This window comes from Xenia sp. Carnegie-2017, unplaced genomic scaffold, assembly GCF_021976095.1.
Source record: "Xenia sp. Carnegie-2017 unplaced genomic scaffold, XeniaSp_v1 HiC_scaffold_6, whole genome shotgun sequence".
Taxonomy (NCBI): Eukaryota; Metazoa; Cnidaria; class Anthozoa; order Malacalcyonacea; family Xeniidae; genus Xenia; species Xenia sp. Carnegie-2017.
Genome location: NW_025813526.1, coordinates 21,166,576 through 21,184,456, shown reverse-complemented (window position 1 = coordinate 21,184,456; position 17,881 = coordinate 21,166,576). Strand labels below are relative to the sequence as shown.

Sequence of the window (17,881 nt, the reverse complement as noted above, 5' to 3'; positions counted from 1 at the left end):
AACACAAAGAAAGGTTATTTCTCTTCAATGTTATCGTAACGAAAAAAACTTTGATGGTGTCTGACAAATGGCGGAAAACACTGGCAACCAAATAAAGGGTGTTATCAAGAGACACGAAATTTTCATTCAAATAAGCAACTGCAACAAGAATTTACCATTCTACAAGACGCCTCCAAGATTTAGTTGGTGGGTCATATAATGGCCAATATAATGATCATAGTATGTCAGCCATTGCTTGTCATCGAGTGAACACTTATTTTGTTGCTTTAGACAAAGTTGTTGGGAAATCAAAAGGAAGGCTTCCTTTGGTGGACAAAGATATCTTGTTTATCATTGGTGACGTAGTGTTAAATGACAGCCTAGCAGAATTTTTCCCAAAGTTCACATTTTTTCTGACCTTCCATGATGCATGAGTGTGAAGGCCGACACCAACCAAACGGAATAAGCCGTTACAGATGGCGTGCTTGGTCATATAGGAATAATCCATAAAATAATTTGCCATCCAACTGTGAAGAACGACGAAAAAGTTGTAAAAAACAATACAGGACAAAACACCTACATAACCACTGAGTTGGCGAGGCAAACTCTTTTTCGTGGTTATATAATCTATTCAAGAAGAAATGGCACAAGTCAGCGAAGCAATTGAGCAAGCAGACGACCTGACGCTCTTGCATAACCATCCTAATCCGACGCTCTCGGGCTTTTTAGGAGACGTGAATGTAGACGATGAACCGGAACAGAAATGGTCTCGTCTACAAGAGAAAATGAGCAAATCTGGCGGGGCCGTGTATAAACACCCTGCTAAAGCCAACAACAACAATCTCCTAGAAGAAGGAAATGACGGGAGAACTACTTTGGATGACCTTAACAGGAAAGTTGATCAACTTACTGTCTTGATAAATACTTTTGGTCCTGTCGTAAAAGAGCTCAACCAGGCTTATGATGCTGCACGCCAAATGAACGATGATGTTGATATGTATGAAAGTGAAACTGATGATGAACACTCAGCCAGTGGGGCTGCAGCTGTAGTTGAAGATAGAGCTCTAGCTCTAGCAACCCAAAGTGATGCTTTGGTAGATGAACTGATTCACGAAGTGAATGAGAATAAGCCGACTGACCAACCATTGGCAACATACTTTTCTAAAATCTTGACCAGCATTTTGTCCATTGGACAGTATGAAAACGGAAGGAAGGGATGAAACGACCCGAAAACTGTGACCAGTTAAGAGTTACAAAGGTGAACGCAGAATTTTGGGACATTGCTAGGAAATCCACACGTAGCATGGATGCACGTCTACAAAAATTACATGCAAGAACCCCCTTAATAAATGGCCTCAATCCGATTTCCCGAATTTCGGGAACGATTAGTACCTCTATTGGAACAAACCCTACAACACATGCACCGGCACCAGAGGTTATCTGGGATGGGCTGTTTACAACTATTGTGCTTCTCGCTTCAGCTAATCATGATCTGAACATGTTCTTCAGGAACATGACCATGATCAAAATTACAAGGCAATCTGTAGTAACAAGGAACCTGTTGCTGCAGAAATGTTTGGTGATGACTTAAAGAAAAGGCCTGAAAACAGTAAAAGAAAGCAAAAAAGCTGCAAAGCAACCGACAAGCCAAAAACGGAAACGCAACGATCAACGGTCGACCAGCTCATATAATTCCAATGTACCTTTTTTTTCCAACGTCGGGGCGGATATTTGTAAACCCGACCCCAACGACGCAACTATTATAAAAACCAACCCAAGAGGAAAGTCGAGACAAGGGGAGAAACACTAAGAAAGCAGTGACTCCTACTCTTGATCGTGTACGTTCTATTAAACACGAGTGTAGTACTTCTATCATGTCTGGGGGAGACAATGATTGTAGTATAGCTGCAGGCCGGATACAGCAATTTATTGGGAAGTGAAGGGAGCTAACTCGTGATCGTTCCATTTTATCAGCTGTAAGCGGATACAAGATTGATTTTCTTATAGACCCAATCCAGCTGAAACAACCTTACTCTATAAAAATGTCTCCTTCGGAAGTCCAAAATGTCGATCGTCAAGTTACAAAATTTCCAGAGAAAGGTATCATTGTTACAAGCATGCATGAACAGGGCGAGTGTATCTCCAATATCTTTCTTAGAGAAAGAAAGATGGAACTTTTAGAATGATATTAAACCTAAAAGAGCTCAACACATTTGTAACATATCACCACCTTAAAGTGGAATTCATCCATACTTGTGCTCATGCGACCTTGGTGCAACATGGCATCCGTTGACCTTAGAGATGCCTATTACTCAATACCAACACACATAGAGCATTAAAAATATTTAAAAGTTGTGTGGAAAGATAATCTGTACCGATTCACGTGCCTTGCTCAAGGATTATCTTCCGCTCCACGTTTATTTACAAAGATACTCAAGCCTGTATATTCTAAGCTGAGGGAGCTTGGGCACATTTCTAGCGGTTACATTGATGACTCGTTTTTAATAGGCTACTCATGTTCAGAATGCGAGCAAAACGTACATGACACTCTACAATTGTTTCAGAAGTTAGGATTCCTACCCCGTAAAGATAAATCTGTTACAGAACCCACACAGATCTCACAACATTTAGGGTTTGTGTTCAACAGATATGACTATCATTATATCCATAGAGAAACACAACAAATTATGCGAGGATGCCAGGGGGCTGCTAAAATTTGAATCTCCTAGCCTACGGAAAGCGGCCAAGCTAATTGGTATGATGGTAGCTTGTTTCCCTGGCGTTCAATATGGCCCACTGTTTTATCGTGATCTTGATAGGGACAAAACAACAACTCTTAAGTCTAACAGGGGTAACTTTGATGCGACATTGAAACTCTCTCCTTCGGCGCCGGAGGAAGTATCTTGGTGGATTAATAATGCACATGAGTCCAAAAAAACATCTGAATCACGGCAAGATTGACCACGTATTGTATACGGACGTTTCTACCAAGGATGGGGCGCAAGTATTAAAAACAGTCCACCGGAGGCGAATGGACAATCGCTGAAAAGACTCGCACATTACTTGTCTGGAATTAGTTGCTCATTAATTGTCTAGTCCACACCCGCATTGAAGTAATGACTGACAATAACACTGCCCTTGCATATATTACCACATGGGGCGCCACTCTCACCATTGCGATAAAATTGCAAGAGAAATATGGGCGTGGTGCAGAATCAGGGACATATGGCAAACTGTCAGCTATATCGCTGGGAAACTTAATGTGGTGGCTGACAAAGCTTCCAGAACATTTGATGATTCCAAAGAATGGAAGGTTGATGCTGAATCATTTCTTGAAATAACAGCACATTTTGAGAACCCAGAAGTTGACATGTTTGCTTCTAGACTAAACTATCAACTTAAACCCTATGTCTCGTGGCACCCAGATCCACAGGCGTGGGCTTTTGACGCTTTTTGCATTGATTGGAGTAAATTGTTTCTTTATGCTTTTCCAAATTTTAGTGTTATACCACAAGTTTTATAAAAAGAAAAAATGGCCCAGGCACGGACAATTCTCATCGTGCCGAATTGGCCAACTCAATCCTGGTATCCGATACTGGCAAGATTAATGATTCACCGACTCATTCTCCTATCCAAAAACAAAAGAAGCATGAGCTTACCATCCAATAAAACAAAAGAACATCTACTCGAAGGGAGTCTGAGACTGATAGCTGGTCTCTTATCAGGAGATCACTCTTAAGTAAGGGCATTTCACCACAGGCTCAAGCAACAATACTTAATTCCTGGCGGCCAGGAACACAAAAACAATATCCAGTTACCTTAACAAATGGCAGCTCTATGTTGATGAACGGAATGCAGATTCCCTTTATCCAACTTTACAAGTAGTTCTAGACTTTCTACAGCACCTATTTGATCAAGGGATGAGTTACAGTTGCATAAACACTGTTCGAAGTATGTTATCTTTATTCGTTATTACTGAAGGGAATTCTACGATTGGTACACATTATATGGTTCAGAGATTTATGAAGGAGTGTTTCAATGTAGACCCGCACTACCAAGATATCAAGTGACCTGGAACACCTCCATTGTTTTATAGTATATAAAGACACATCCTGCAGTAGAAGACTTAACATTACAACAGCTTACTCATAAGTTGGTAATGCTCTGTGCATTAGTCACAGGCAGCGTGCTAATCACTCCACCTCATAAACCTCTTAACTGTAAAGAAGGAAGAGGACTCATACACCTTCTATATCGACCAACTTGTGAAACAGTCTGGACAAACACGCATTCAACCTACTTTAGTGATACCAAAGTTCCCTGCCGATCACCGACTATGTGTTGCCTCAGTCATGGAAGAATATATTAACGCACTGCTCCCATTCGGGGTCAGAAAAATCAACTATTTCTTAGCAAAATTCGACCCTTTATAAAGTATCAAAGTCATCTATCTCGTTGGATAAAGGTTGTCATGCAAGCTGCAGGAATTGATATAGAAACGTTCAAACCACATAGTACACGAGCCGCAGCCACCAGTAAAGCGAAGCAATGTGATGTTTCGATGAACTCTATACTGAAAAATGCAAGTTGGAAGACTGATTGCGTTTTTCATCGGCTTTACAATAAGAACGTTGTGTCTCAACGTGACAATGCGGAGTTTGAGAATGCCATTCTTTCAGCGTCTCAATAAGAAAGATATTGGATGAGAATTCTCTTTAGTTGAACTTGGCAGGTAGTTCAGAACACGTATACTTGCATGTATAGTGCAGAGAAGGAAATACTTTGAATTCATATTTGTTACTATTTCTGGGTATGTTTGATACATCTCCTATTAAAATATGTTTATAACTTAATGTCGTATTTGCGTGTAGGCATAAATTGTAGACATGACTTTCAAATCTCGTGCAATCTCTGCGGTAGATGCTAATAGAATTAGAATTGAACGAGACTTACCTGAAGTTGAAGTTCGATTGGGATTCTATTAGCATCTACAAGCAGAGATTACACGCCCACCATCATGTTACTGCCTCCCTGCATATCGTTCATATGCACATTTAGGCGGCTCATAAGTCCACTATCTTTGAAATATGACCAATGTGCGCATGCGTAGTATCTCGTGTAATCTCTGCTCTACAGATGCTAATAGAATCCCAATCGAACTTCAACTTCAGGTAAGTCTCGTTGAATTTCCTAATTTTGTGTCAATATTAATGAATTTTATGTTGACATCAATTAAAATGCATCAAAGATAATTGTTTTTAGTTGATCATGCATAAGATTTTCAGCAAGAGAATTCAATAAGAAATAAAAAAATGTTGTTCTTCTTGCAGATAGTCATGTCAGAAAAATTAAAATCATTCCGTATAATGATATGCATAACTGAAATTCTGTGATGTGTCATTATTTTGACACATTTTGTTGATTTTTTAGAATAATATTTGAAATGAAGTATTTGAATGTATTGCTAGCGATGATGCTCGAAAGTTTAGTGTTTTCCAACGTTAAATTATCTAAAATTTATTTGTGATTGTTAAAAAAACCCCATAAAAGTCAACAATTGTTAGTCATATCAAAAATGCCTTTCAACAAAGACACAGAAAGGACACAAAAATAGTGATCATGCAAATCTGTAGCAACTAATTGTTCCATAGATATCTTACGCAAAATTTGCAAAATATAAACATCTAGATAATAAACTTCATACTCTCTTTCGATGTAAAATTCTGGTCCTATATTGTATAAAATGTTGTACACGTTATGATAAAAGCCTGTGGAGGCTCAAGATTTTAGGGACAATCTTCATTTAAGAAGGGAATATCAAAGTAATTAATCTCGAAGTCTTTAATTTGGAATAATTTTCTCACATCTCAGTAATGGAAAATTAATAGCGTTTGGACTTGACACTTCATCATGCAAAGTATTGTTATTTTGTGAACTTTTGACGCAAAGAAATATTTTAAATAGTCTATCTTACAACAAGTTGAACAATTATAGACCAGAAAAAAATCACGTGTACTATCACGTGAAGAAATGAGCTTTTCACTCCAAGTAGGCGCAATATCTAAAGACATACCTAGTAAAACGTTTTCATGTCATGATCTGTGTTAGGAATCCGATAAATAGATAGATGACTATATTATTGAGGAAAAAAATTTTTCTTGAGAAAAGTCGTGTTAGATGAAATTAAAATTATTGCACATAATGATATGCATAAGTGAAATTCCGTGACGTGTCATAACTTTGATTCATCTTGTTGACTTTCTAGCCCTGCCGTACCAATGATATTTAAAAAAAGTAATGAAATTAATTGTTGGTGATAGTGCAAGAAAGGTCAGTATTTTGAAATGATAAATTATGCAATGTGTTATTGGGAAAATCCCACCAAAGTCAACAAGTGTATCAATATAAAACATATGAAGTGCGAATTCCACCACGAAAATGACATTCAGGTTTTTTATGACAAATATAACAAAATTCTAGACATAAGAAAAAATAATGACACTATGATAGGTAAACTATTCAATCAACATACCTTAACAAATTTCGAAAGATTAAAGACGACACAACCAACTACGTAATGTCTTTGCTTCTGCTTGATAATAAAGAAATTGGAATGTTCACTAAATGTTCAATTTTAATCACCTGCTGTTTTTATTGTAAAATATTGAATTCTGTTCATACCCAATAGAATATGAAATGCAAGCCAGCCTTTTACAAGTAAGATAGCTCAAAAATAAAGATTTATGATTTAGGAAGTAAAGTAAATCGATAAACAGAGCTTCTCTGTATGGTGGCTCACAAGTGTCACGGCAATAAACAAAACTCCACGGCAATAAACAAAACTCCACGGCAATAAACAAAACTCCACGGCAATAAACAAACTCCACGGCAATAAACAAAACTCCACGGCAATAAACAAAACTCCACGGCAATAAACAAAACTCCACGGCAATAAACAAAACTCCACGGCATTAAACAAAACTCCACGGCAATAAACAAAACTCCACGGCAATAAACAAAACTCCACGGCATTAAACAAAACTCCACGGCAATAAACAAAACTCCACGGCAATAAACAAAACTCCACGGCAATAAACAAAACTTCACGGCAATAAACAAAACTCCACGGCAATAAGCAAAACTCCACGGCAATAAACAAAACTCCACGGCAATAAGCAAAACTCCACGGCAATAAACAAAACTCCACGGCAATAAACAAAACTTCACGGCAATAAACAAAACTCCACGGCAATAAGCAAAACTCCACGGCAATAAACAAAACTCCACGGCATTAAACAAAACTCCACGGCAATAAACAAACTCCACGGCAAGAAACAAAACTCCACGGCAATAAACAAAACTCCACGGCAATAAACAAAACTCCACGGCAATAAACAAAACTCTACGGCAATAAACAAACTCCACGGGGGAAGTGAAATATACGAGACAATATACAGTATGCCGCCCAACTATCAAATTTAAAATGGCGTCAAACCATTCAATTCGGTGGATTCAGAACTTTTTTATTTCATTTTTACCAATTTATTATAAAGTTCACTGATTCCGACTAGTTGCGCAAAGAATTCTCCCTTGAAAGACTTATCTTCTTTAATTTCTATAAAGTATTTAAGTATGAAGAAATTCGTATGTTTTTAAAAAAACTTCATGAAATACAGTATGTTAAGCATTTAGCATTTCTACAATTAAAAGGCTGTTTTGAGAGAAAAACGCGAAATATTGACTACAACTATGATGACCCTGAGAGATAAATTAGGGAGTTCGTTGACGCACTTGTTTGCTTAAAAAGATATTGTTCCGTTGGGCATAAACTTTAGTTAAACACAAGTGTACCCACATAAGTTCTTACACATGATGTGCAGTCAATTTTACTAGAAATTGACACAGAAGGAACCTAGGATAAAAAGGGTCATCGACTTAAAAGAAGAACTTGCCATAATCCGTCCTAACTACAACGTGATAGATACAAATAACGGATCTACACACATTATGTGTGTCCACCTAAAAATTCGTCAATCTCGAGTTCTTTAAAACAGACCGCATGGAGTAGTTATATTATGATGCATTTTACTACATATGGCCCTTAGAGGATTAAGTACAAGTTTCGGTTAGTAAAAAATATTTAACACTAACAGGGACCTGTTATGACTCACATCACAGCAGTTCTTCTCTAGAAATCCCATGTCTGAAAATAGTGACATTTAAAACGGTAGGAATCTTATCCTGTGTGAATAGACGAACTTAGTAGCTATCATAAGAGCAACAAGAATCACTTTGGCAATATCGCAAATATATTTTTGAACGCTTTGTTAGTCATTTTATCAGACATCAGAAACCAAACAATTAAAAAAATTTTGTTCTTTGAACAAACGTCTCCACTTATATATGGCAAAATTCCTGTAAATCAGACGTACCTGTGTCGAGAGGAGTGAAGAACTTGTTCAAATCAGAAATTTTTCGATATACCGTAAAAAGTCTTGAGAAAAGTGATGCTATCTGTTTCAAAGTGATTGCTTTTAGAATTTGTGAAGCTCCTTATCATAGCAGACGTAGAGTCGCAGTCAAACACTGCAGGTTGCTAAGATAGAAGGAATGTTGATGAAATTAAACGAATCTTATTGGCTGGCAAATAATTAGTTATGCTACTAGCAACTGTTGCTACCATACAAGAAAAATTTTTAATTAAAAACAGTGGATTTCAGTAAATGGACAGCTGTTTTTACATTTGTAGTTCACCCATTTTATCTAAGCTCTCCGAAATTATGTAATGCTAAACACATTATGTGTGTCCTGTTAAATGTTTGTCAATCTTGAGTTTTTTAAAACAGACCGCATGGCGTAATTATATTATGATGCATTTCACTACATATGGCCCTTAGAGGGTTAAATACCAGTTTCGGTTAATAGAAAATATATAACACTAACAGGGACCTGTTATGACTCACATCACTGCAGTTTTTCTCTAGAAATCCGCAGTCTGAAAATAGTGACATTTAAAACGGTACGAATCTTATCCTGTGAGAATAGACGAACTTAGTAGCTATCATTAAGAGCAACAAGAATCACTTTGGCAATATCGCCATTATATTTTTGAACGCTTTGTTAGTCATTTTATCAGACATCAGAAACCAAACAATTAAAAAAATTTCTTCTTTGAACAAACGTCTCTATTAATATATGGCAAAATTCCTGTATATCAGACGTACCTGTGTCGAGAGGAGTGAAGAGCTTGTTCAAATCAGAAATTTGTCAATATACCTTAAAAAGTCTTGAGAAAAATGATGCCATCTGTTTATCATAGCAGACGTAGAGTCGCAGTCAAACACTGCAGGTTGCTAAGATAGAAGGAATGTTGATAAAATTGAACGAATCTTATTGGTGGGCAAATAATTAGCTATGCTACTACCAACTGTTGCTACTAAAAATTTTTAATTAAAAACAGTGGATTTCAGTAAATGGACAGCTGCTTTTACATTTGTAGTTCACCCATTTGGTCTAAACTCTCAGAAATTAATTCCTCTCATTTGTATTTAGCATTTCCTTGACATATAGAATTAGCATATCTTATAAAACATAAACAGTCTGCAAGTGATGAATGTCAAGTCACGATAAAACTTTTACATACATAAATTATTCATAATGACAGGAGCACTACATGCGGTCGTTTCCACAAGAACTAGCTAATGCATGCTTGAAAATTCAACTAGCAATCTTATATTCTATAATAATAAAGTACGTTTTATCAAATTTCTCCAACTTATGCTATATTCGAACATGTTTTATTTCAATTCTATATTTCGTGAAGTTTATTTGTTTAAGGGGTTTTAATGAAGATGTTAAACATTTATGTGCATGTATATATTGTACAAGACTTGTTAATTGCAAACTTTAGGTAGTTCCACTTTTTTTCTGGGCACGGTACGGCTTTTTAACCATGGCCGACTTGATGAAATATTGGGGCTAAATTGCCTATTCTGTTTAGAGCTGAATTTCACACAACAAGGGAAAAATAGCTCGCTATGCGGCTAAATTGGTCCTCTTACCTGGGGCTGTCTCATCTACGTTTTGGAGGTAAAATTGGCAAAATAAACGGGGCCAAATTTGGCCACTCTTTAAAGGGTAAAAATTGGCTCCAAAATGGGCGGCAGTTCTGGGGTCAATATTTTAGCTCCATAGCTAAGACAGCCCTTTTCTTTCTACTGTGTTGAAATGTTCTGGAAAACTAAATTATCATTAAACGCAAAGACGAGGCAGCCAGGCAAAATGTATAATACCATTTATACCAATAAGATAGCTCAACAAAATTAAGATTATAAACAACAAATTTTCAAATAAATTAAGAAAATCCATAAACAGAGCTTCTCAGAAATTGTCAGCGTTCCAACTTTGAAACGTGGTCAATGAAGTTTTGTCATTTTGTGAACTTTTTATCACGATAAACAATTAATTTGATAAGGGGCGTGAGAGGCAAGTAAAAGTTTGATGACTTAAGATTTTAGGGAAGTCTTTAATTGAAAAGGGATTTTCAGAGAAATTAATCTGGAAGTCTCTAATTTTGATTAATTTTGCCACATCTCAGTAATCAGAGATACTTCAAAATTGATGGCGTTTGGACTTGACAGTTCATCATGCAAAGTTTTGTCATTTTGTGAACTTTTGACGCAAACAAATATTTTAAATAGTCTATCCTACAACAAGTTGAAGAATTATGGACCAGAAAAAATCACGTGTACTATCACGTGAAGAAGTAAGCTTTTCACTCCAAGTAGGCGCAATTTCTAAAGACATACGAAGCAAAACATTTTCATGTCATTATCTGTGATAAGAATAAGATAAAAAGATAGATGACTGTGTGAATGAGGAAAAAAAGCCATGTGAGATAAAATTAAAATTATCGCATATAATGATATGCAAAACTGAATTCTGTGACATGTCATAATTTTGATTCATCTTGCTGATTTATTAGCCCTGCCGTACCAATGATATTTGAAAAGACTAATGAAATTAATTGTTGGTGAAAATGCAAGAAAGGTCATTATTTTAAAATGATAAATTATCTAATGTGTTATTGCGAAAATCCCACGAAAATCAACAGATTTATCAATGTAAAACATATAAAGTGCAAATTCCACCACGAAAATGACATTTAGGTTTTTTATGGCAAATATAACAAAATTCTAGACATAAGAAAAAATAATGACACTATGACAGGTAAACTTCCAAAAGGCGTCCGGACTTACAACTGGAAATTCTATTTCTTAAATCTGATTTATGTAGTTTTCGTTTCAGGATGCTTTAATATTTATATTTTATTGCTTGGCGCAGGCACGATACACCTAGTAAATGAACAATCAGAACACAACACGTTCGTGAAACTTGGGCCATAGTCTAAGACTAAGAACGTGCCATTTGAACGTGAAAGTCTGTAGTTGCACGAAGAATAGTTAGCCGAAGTCGAAATTATTCCACGGTCATATATCTCTTAGAGTGCTTTGAAAAAATGTTCAGGTAAATGTGTTGTTTCAAGTTCTTTGGCATTAAGTAAACATTGAATTGTGACACTGCATGTGATGCTCATTAATGCAAAGTGCAGTGTGGCCTTCCCATAAAGTTTCCGTCGTAGTAACTTTTGTTTCCTCTATGCTTGATTTTAGACATGGACATTCTTCTCTTAAACGACAAAATAAGTCATCAAATGAGATTGAGAAACAACGAACAAATGTTGGTGTATTCACCTTGATCGTAGACTCCACAATTAAAGAGCGTAGTTCTTGTTCACAGCGGTTGAAGAGAATTGTGGCTGTTGTCGACCAGTTCCTCGACGCTCATCTAAACGTAAGAACAAAATACAATTCTGTAATTTGGTAGAAATTCTTCTTCCCTTGAACTACATTACTAGTGAATAAAATGCTCAATGTAAGTATGTTATCAATGTTTTTCATTTATGGAAGTATAGTGTGAACTGACATTGGCTTCAATTGTCCTATGTAGAAACCTTCTGATCAAGAATGGACAATAGACGTACTTTAATGAAATCCTCTGAACAATGATCAAGAATGAACAGCATACTTTAATAAAGTCCTCCGAAGAATGCTCAAGAATAAAAATTTACTTTAAAGAAGACCTCTGAACAATGATCAAGAATGAACAATATACTTTAATGAACTCTTCTGAACAATGATAAAGAATGGACAGTATACTTTGATGAAATTGAAAAATATGTGACTTCTAATGCCCTAAAGACCATCTCTACAAAGAATGCAAACGCTAAACACTCTTCTGGAGCAATGCATCCATCAGCCTAACGCCTGTTTCCATGGACAAGTCAATATTATGACCTTTTCTAAAACATTTTCCTGGGAGTTTTCCTGCTAACATCACGACTGGTCAATCAATCGCAATGATGGAGAAAACCACGCCGCTATCAAATGCCCAAATTTCAACATTATTTAATTGGAAATTTTCGTAATAAAAACATGGAATTTCTTTAACATGAAAATAAAAAACCTAAAAATCCTAATTTTCCGACTGACTGTCGATATTTCCAATTTAATGCCGTAGACGACATACACAGTTGCAAGAAATGGCCAATCTTGTTTCTGTGCTTGCCGTCGTCGACATAAAAGCGGTGATGTTTGTCAGGTAGCCTGAAAATTGGATACGATGGTTTCACCATCAACGTTCTGAATTTTTCAAAAAGATATTTTCGGCTTTTTTGTGGCTGTCCTTGCTCAACATCCTATCGTTTCATCTTCACAATTGGCATGAGATTTGTCATTCATCGTAGTCTGTCGTCGAACTGCAAAGGATTCGTCGAAAACCGTAAGTGTAATAATAATAAACCTTTTATTTCGTTAGGCCTGTTAACAGGTCAAATCTCTAATATAATTCGGGCAATAGCCACAACAATTCCTGGTGCTCAGTATATTCCATGGTAAAGCCTGTTTTCCACTAGCCACGTATCGTAACGTATCGTAGCAAAACGTAACTTGGCGCGTGCGTGATTGTGCGTATTAGCCATCAAATTCACAAGCACGCATGCGCCATGTTACGTTTTGCTACGATACGTTACGATACGTGGCTAGTGGAAAGAAGCAGTGTGCGAATTAGTTCAGAAAAAACGATGTGCAATTTTTTAGACAAAAGTGTTTCTTTACAGGCATAATCAAATCGATATTACGATAATTATTACATAGCGCTAATTGCTAAATTAATATTTTTAAACGTGAACAAATTCATATGATTTACGATAGTGTTTTTCGTTAAAACCGCTGATTTTTGCACATCGTTTGAAAAAGTGATGTGCAATTGTTTTCATTTTAGTCAAAACGATGTGTAAATTGCACATTGCACACCGTTAATTCGCACACTGGAAAGAAGGCTTAAGGCTATTTTTTAATGCAGGAATGCAAATAAATATATTTAAAGAAATTTACATCTGCATTTTAAAAAACAGTCTTGATTAAGAGGTAATAAAAGTGTCCATGAATGGATATGGTTCCACTTTACAATTATTGTTATTTAATATCGGAATTATGAAAATTCCTTGAAAAACAACAATGTTGGATTTTTTAAAAATATTCTTGGGTATAGGTACATGATAGGATACATTTTGTAAAAAGTTTAAGTTCAAGTCCATCTGTATTATTTATTATCCAAACGTAACCACATTTAGAACAATTCCTAAGTATTATTTTCAACAAGATCATTCTCTGATTCTTCAGATGCATTTGATTTCTGTAGTTCAAGAATCTTATTAAAAATTTTCTGTTCAGTTTCACTTTCCTGGCGTAAAAATCCAAAATATATAATGCAAAAAAGCATGCCAAATGTTATCACCAATCCTGTAAAGAGCTTCGTCGACCACTCTCATAGTATAAAGTGTCATTTACTGTATGATTTTTCGCAGCAGACTTTGAAAATGCTATTGGTTCATCTTTTGAAATTTCTTCACTTGATGATGAAGATTAATGCTTTTTATAAATGTGTAGATGCATGAGTGGAGAAACAGTTCTGAAAAAGAAAAATTAGTTGAATGTTGAGTCTGGTAATCTAGCGAGTCCAAAAGATCCACAAGAATTCAAAAGATTGCATAAGCAGTACAACAGTTGCACATTTGTAACTTGTCGACATCTTGCCTACACATATAAAATCTGCATTTAAGGAACTATAGCAACCCAATAAGTTACCTTTTACAATTACAAATCAACATGTGCTTAGTTGCTTTGAAAAATGACGTTGTTAGAAAATATATAGATGGCAATTTCAAATGCGCTTTCATCGCTCCAACGAAAGTCGCCATTTGTTAACTCATTTTAGAGCGCTTTCGTTTTCTTATTTTACATTTCTTCAGTAAAATTTCCCAATAAACAATCGCGTACCCGCGGTGCACGCTGGTATTAGCACGTGTCTTTTACTTCCTTCTTTCTTTTTTCGACGCCATCTTGAAGTGGTCAAGATGCCTAAACCAGTTTGTTCGAAGACTTTCACGACTCCTCGTCGTCCTTTTGAGAAAGAGCGCTTGAATCAAGAATTGAAGATAATTTGGGAGTATGTGTTAAGAAATAAGCGCGAAGTATGGCGTGTTAAGTACACTTTGGCTAAGATTCGCAAAGCTGCTCGAGAGTTGCTGACTCTAGACGAAAAAGACCCGCGTCGTTTGTTCGAAGGCAACGCATTGCTACGTCGTCTTGTACGTATCGGGGTTTTGGATGAAAGCCGCATGAAGCTCGATTATGTTTTAGGCCTTCGTATTGAAGACTTCTTGGAGCGACGTCTTCGAAATCAAGTTTTCAAATTGGGTCTGGCAAAATCTATCCATCATGCTAGAGTTCTTATTTTCCAGCGTCATATATGGTTGAATTGAAGTTTTGATGAGTTAAAAATCATTTTAATAGATGGAATTCTTTTAATCATGTTGACCAAAGGCTCAACACATTTCAATTGTCAATTCTTTGATTTCAGGGTTCGTAAAGAGTTAGTCAACGTACCTTCCTATATAGTACGTTTGGATTTGTAGTAATACATTCATTTTAGTTCTAAATCACCATATGGTGGTGGTGGTCGACCTGGCCGTGTAAAACGTAAGAACATGAAGAAAGGAGGTCAAGGTGTGGATCTGGTTGTGAAGATGAAGATGAGGATTAGGACTGGGGTGAGAAACTTCTGTCAATCACAGCGTGAATATTGAGCCATCCACACTCTCATATCTATTGGTACATTAAACAATCCCGTGTCTTCATTTGCTTAAGTTCATAGATTTCACTCCTTCGACCCCCCTCCCACCCTTGCATGCCCAAATTAGGCCATATTTTGTCAGATTCTCTCTTCATTATCACTTATACATAAAGGGTAACCCTCTGTCCAGTTGTTTATCATTTTATGTTTAATTTTTACGTTCATTTAGGTCTTTCTTCATGTGAAAGCTGTCATGTGGAATATATAATTCTTACGAGACTTTGTAAATCAATCAATAAATTTTGATGCACAATTCAATTTTCTGTTGTGATTTTATTGTGTATATTATGGGTTAAGGGAGAAATAATCTTAATGCAGTAACAAAATGAAATTTTAGTGACATATTTATAACAATGGGAGGTGCCATAAAATTATAAAACCTAAGGATTCACCAAGAGCTTAAATTTTGTGAAGTTTGTACAAATTGTTGTATGTGCAATCAAATTGTCAAGTTTGGATTAAATCCGTGTCGGATAATCCATGATATAAGGAAGGAACTTTTAAATTTTAAAGAATCTTTCAAGAAGCAACATGTTAATCAGATTGAAGATCATGGAATAAGGTAAAGATTAAGGATTACAAAATAGATTTACGCTCTCGAGTAAATCTAAACAATAGTATGAAACAATATTGAAACAAAGCAAAGAAAAGATTTTACGTTTTTATTAGTTGACTAAGTTGAGGGAAGCTTAGTACTTTCCCCGTCTTTCAAAAAAATTCATTAAACTACGGTGAATCAAGCATATTAAAAATGGCTCTTGAAAATACGGTCCAATTATCCGAGAAGTACGAAGCAGTTATGGTTATCAGTGGAGTGGGGGATGCACTAGGTTATAAAAATGGTTTGTGGGAATTCTGTTACAGTGGTACTCAAATTCATGAAGAACTAGAAAAACTCGGAGGACTTGATAAAATTGACATTAAAGGATGGAGGGTTAGTGACGACACTGTACTACACATTGCTACAGCAGAAGCGTTGGATTCTGAATGGACAACAAAGGAAGAGTTATTAAGCATTATGGCTACAAAGTACAAGAAGACATGTGCTGAGGATATGTGGGAAAGAGCTCCTGGACAGACCACAACGAAGGCATGTTTCATGTCACAACCTCTTGAGAAAAAAGGTTACATTATACCATTTAATGAACGAGGTGGCGGATGTGGTGCAGCTATGAGATCCATGTGTATAGGTTTGATGTTTCCTTGTGAAGATCAAATTGAAATGTTAATTGAAATTGCTGTTGAAAGTGGAAGGATGACTCATAATCACCCCACAGGTATTCACCTTTCATAATAAAGCAACGATTTCAGATCATGTATCAATTATCAAGTCACTAATGTCTAGTGTTTTGTCTATCAACAAGTGTTGCTTTGTATAAAGTTTGCTAGGTTTTCCTGTTATCTGCATTGCTTTTCATTTTAACAAACCTTATAGTAATTTAGCTTTTCAATCTTTTTGCTTTTCTTAGATGTTTTATCTTCAAGTCTTCCTTTGATTACTTACTTGATCAAGCCATTACCATGAATGTTTCACTTCCTTTTATCAAATATCAATTTATAAATGAAATAAAAGAAGGTTGACTTTAGGTTTGCATAAGTCTATGCAATCCATCATTTTCTAGAACCACATCTCAAATGCCTCTGTCTTTCTAACATTGCTCACTTTAAATGACCATATCTTTGATCCATCCCTTTTATCGCTTTTCCACATTTCCAAATTTCTGTCTTCTAAAAACTGTTTGAATTGCCATTGCTGTTTTGCTTTAATATCTTCACTACTACAGCCATTGAATCCATGATCCATATCAAAATGCCGCTATTATGTAAATATGGTCATCATAATGTAATTGACCTAAAATTAGCAACCTTTAAAGATAATGATTTTAATTATAGGTTATCTTGGGGCTGTTACTGCAGCTTTATTTACAGCCTATGCTATACAGAAGATGGCTCCAAAAAAATGGGGAGCAGGACTTTTAAGTGTTTTACCCAAAGTTTGGGAATACATTCAGAAGGTTGGTAGATTCCTGGTTTCAATTGTGCTCTTGTTCTATGTTTCATGGTGGAGATAGTGACAGCACAGGAATATTGGCTGCGGCATGGTGGGGTGGTATGTATGGTATGAATGGTGTACGCCTTGTAAATTATAAGAACCTGGAATATGGTCATAGGCTTATGGAGCTTGGTAAAAAATTACTGAATGTATCAAAGAATATGAACAACTAACAGGATAGTATTTATTTAACAAAATTCTGTCATCCCAATATACTTTAGTATGTTTGTAAATCATACAATAAAAATTACTACTTGGTTATAACATAAAAACAAATCACTTTAGAAATAAAGTCTAAAAAATGTCAGATTCAGGGCATGGGCAGGTCTAAGTTTTACTTAGGATGATTCCTGGGCTGTAGAGTAAGTTTATTGACTTGATATCAGTGAAACTATATATAGACAAGGACCATTACATCTTTAGGTTCATTTTACCTAACAAAATGCAAACTGAAATTGTTTTGTTTAGTACCAAAAATACCTTCTGAGGGGGAGGGGAGTTGACTTGGCAGGTGGAAGCCTTGCTCCTACGGTCTATGTGTTAAAAATAAGCTTAGCACAATTTTCTTTGAAACACGTAGCTACCAAAGTGTAA

At 36.0% G+C, this 17,881-nt stretch overlaps 1 protein-coding gene, 2 long non-coding RNA genes and 1 pseudogene across 4 annotated transcripts; 3 read left to right on the top strand and 1 right to left on the bottom strand.

Annotated features, from left to right (window-relative positions):
* Positions 1 to 5,934: 5,934 nt before the first annotated feature.
* LOC124457955 lies at positions 5,935 to 9,298 on the bottom strand. 2 transcript variants are annotated; one of them, XR_006952909.1, is made up of 4 exons: positions 9,204 to 9,298; positions 8,412 to 8,575; positions 6,512 to 6,571; positions 5,935 to 6,110 (listed from the first exon to the last, which is right to left on the bottom strand). It is a non-coding gene; the product is annotated as an uncharacterized LOC124457955 (long non-coding RNA). The 2 variants fall into 2 exon arrangements; XR_006952910.1 differs by having other exon boundaries at positions 6,512 to 6,568.
* A 3,274-nt stretch (positions 9,299 to 12,572) lies between these two features.
* LOC124457960 lies at positions 12,573 to 15,492 on the top strand. The gene is made up of 2 exons (XR_006952915.1): positions 12,573 to 12,819; positions 15,404 to 15,492. It is a non-coding gene; the product is annotated as an uncharacterized LOC124457960 (long non-coding RNA).
* On the top strand, positions 14,420 to 15,144 carry LOC124457943 (annotated as a pseudogene).
* A 489-nt stretch (positions 15,493 to 15,981) lies between the features above and the next one.
* Positions 15,982 to 17,548, top strand: LOC124457942 (protein ADP-ribosylarginine hydrolase-like). Its single transcript, XM_047008091.1, has 2 exons — positions 15,982 to 16,511; positions 17,128 to 17,548. Exons 1-2 carry the CDS (start codon positions 15,986 to 15,988, stop codon positions 17,304 to 17,306), a joined length of 705 nt encoding a protein of 234 aa, XP_046864047.1. The 5' UTR covers positions 15,982 to 15,985; the 3' UTR covers positions 17,307 to 17,548.
* Positions 17,549 to 17,881: the final 333 nt, after the last annotated feature.

Bases quoted from the DNA above. Each gene is read 5' to 3' on its own strand.
- LOC124457942 (XM_047008091.1), top strand. From the start codon at position 15,986: ATGGCTCTTGAAAATACGGTCCAATTATCCGAGAAGTACGAAGCAGTT. The intron at 16,512-17,127 runs GTATTCACCTTT...TTTTAATTATAG, and splicing joins GACTCATAATCACCCCACAG to GTTATCTTGGGGCTGTTACT.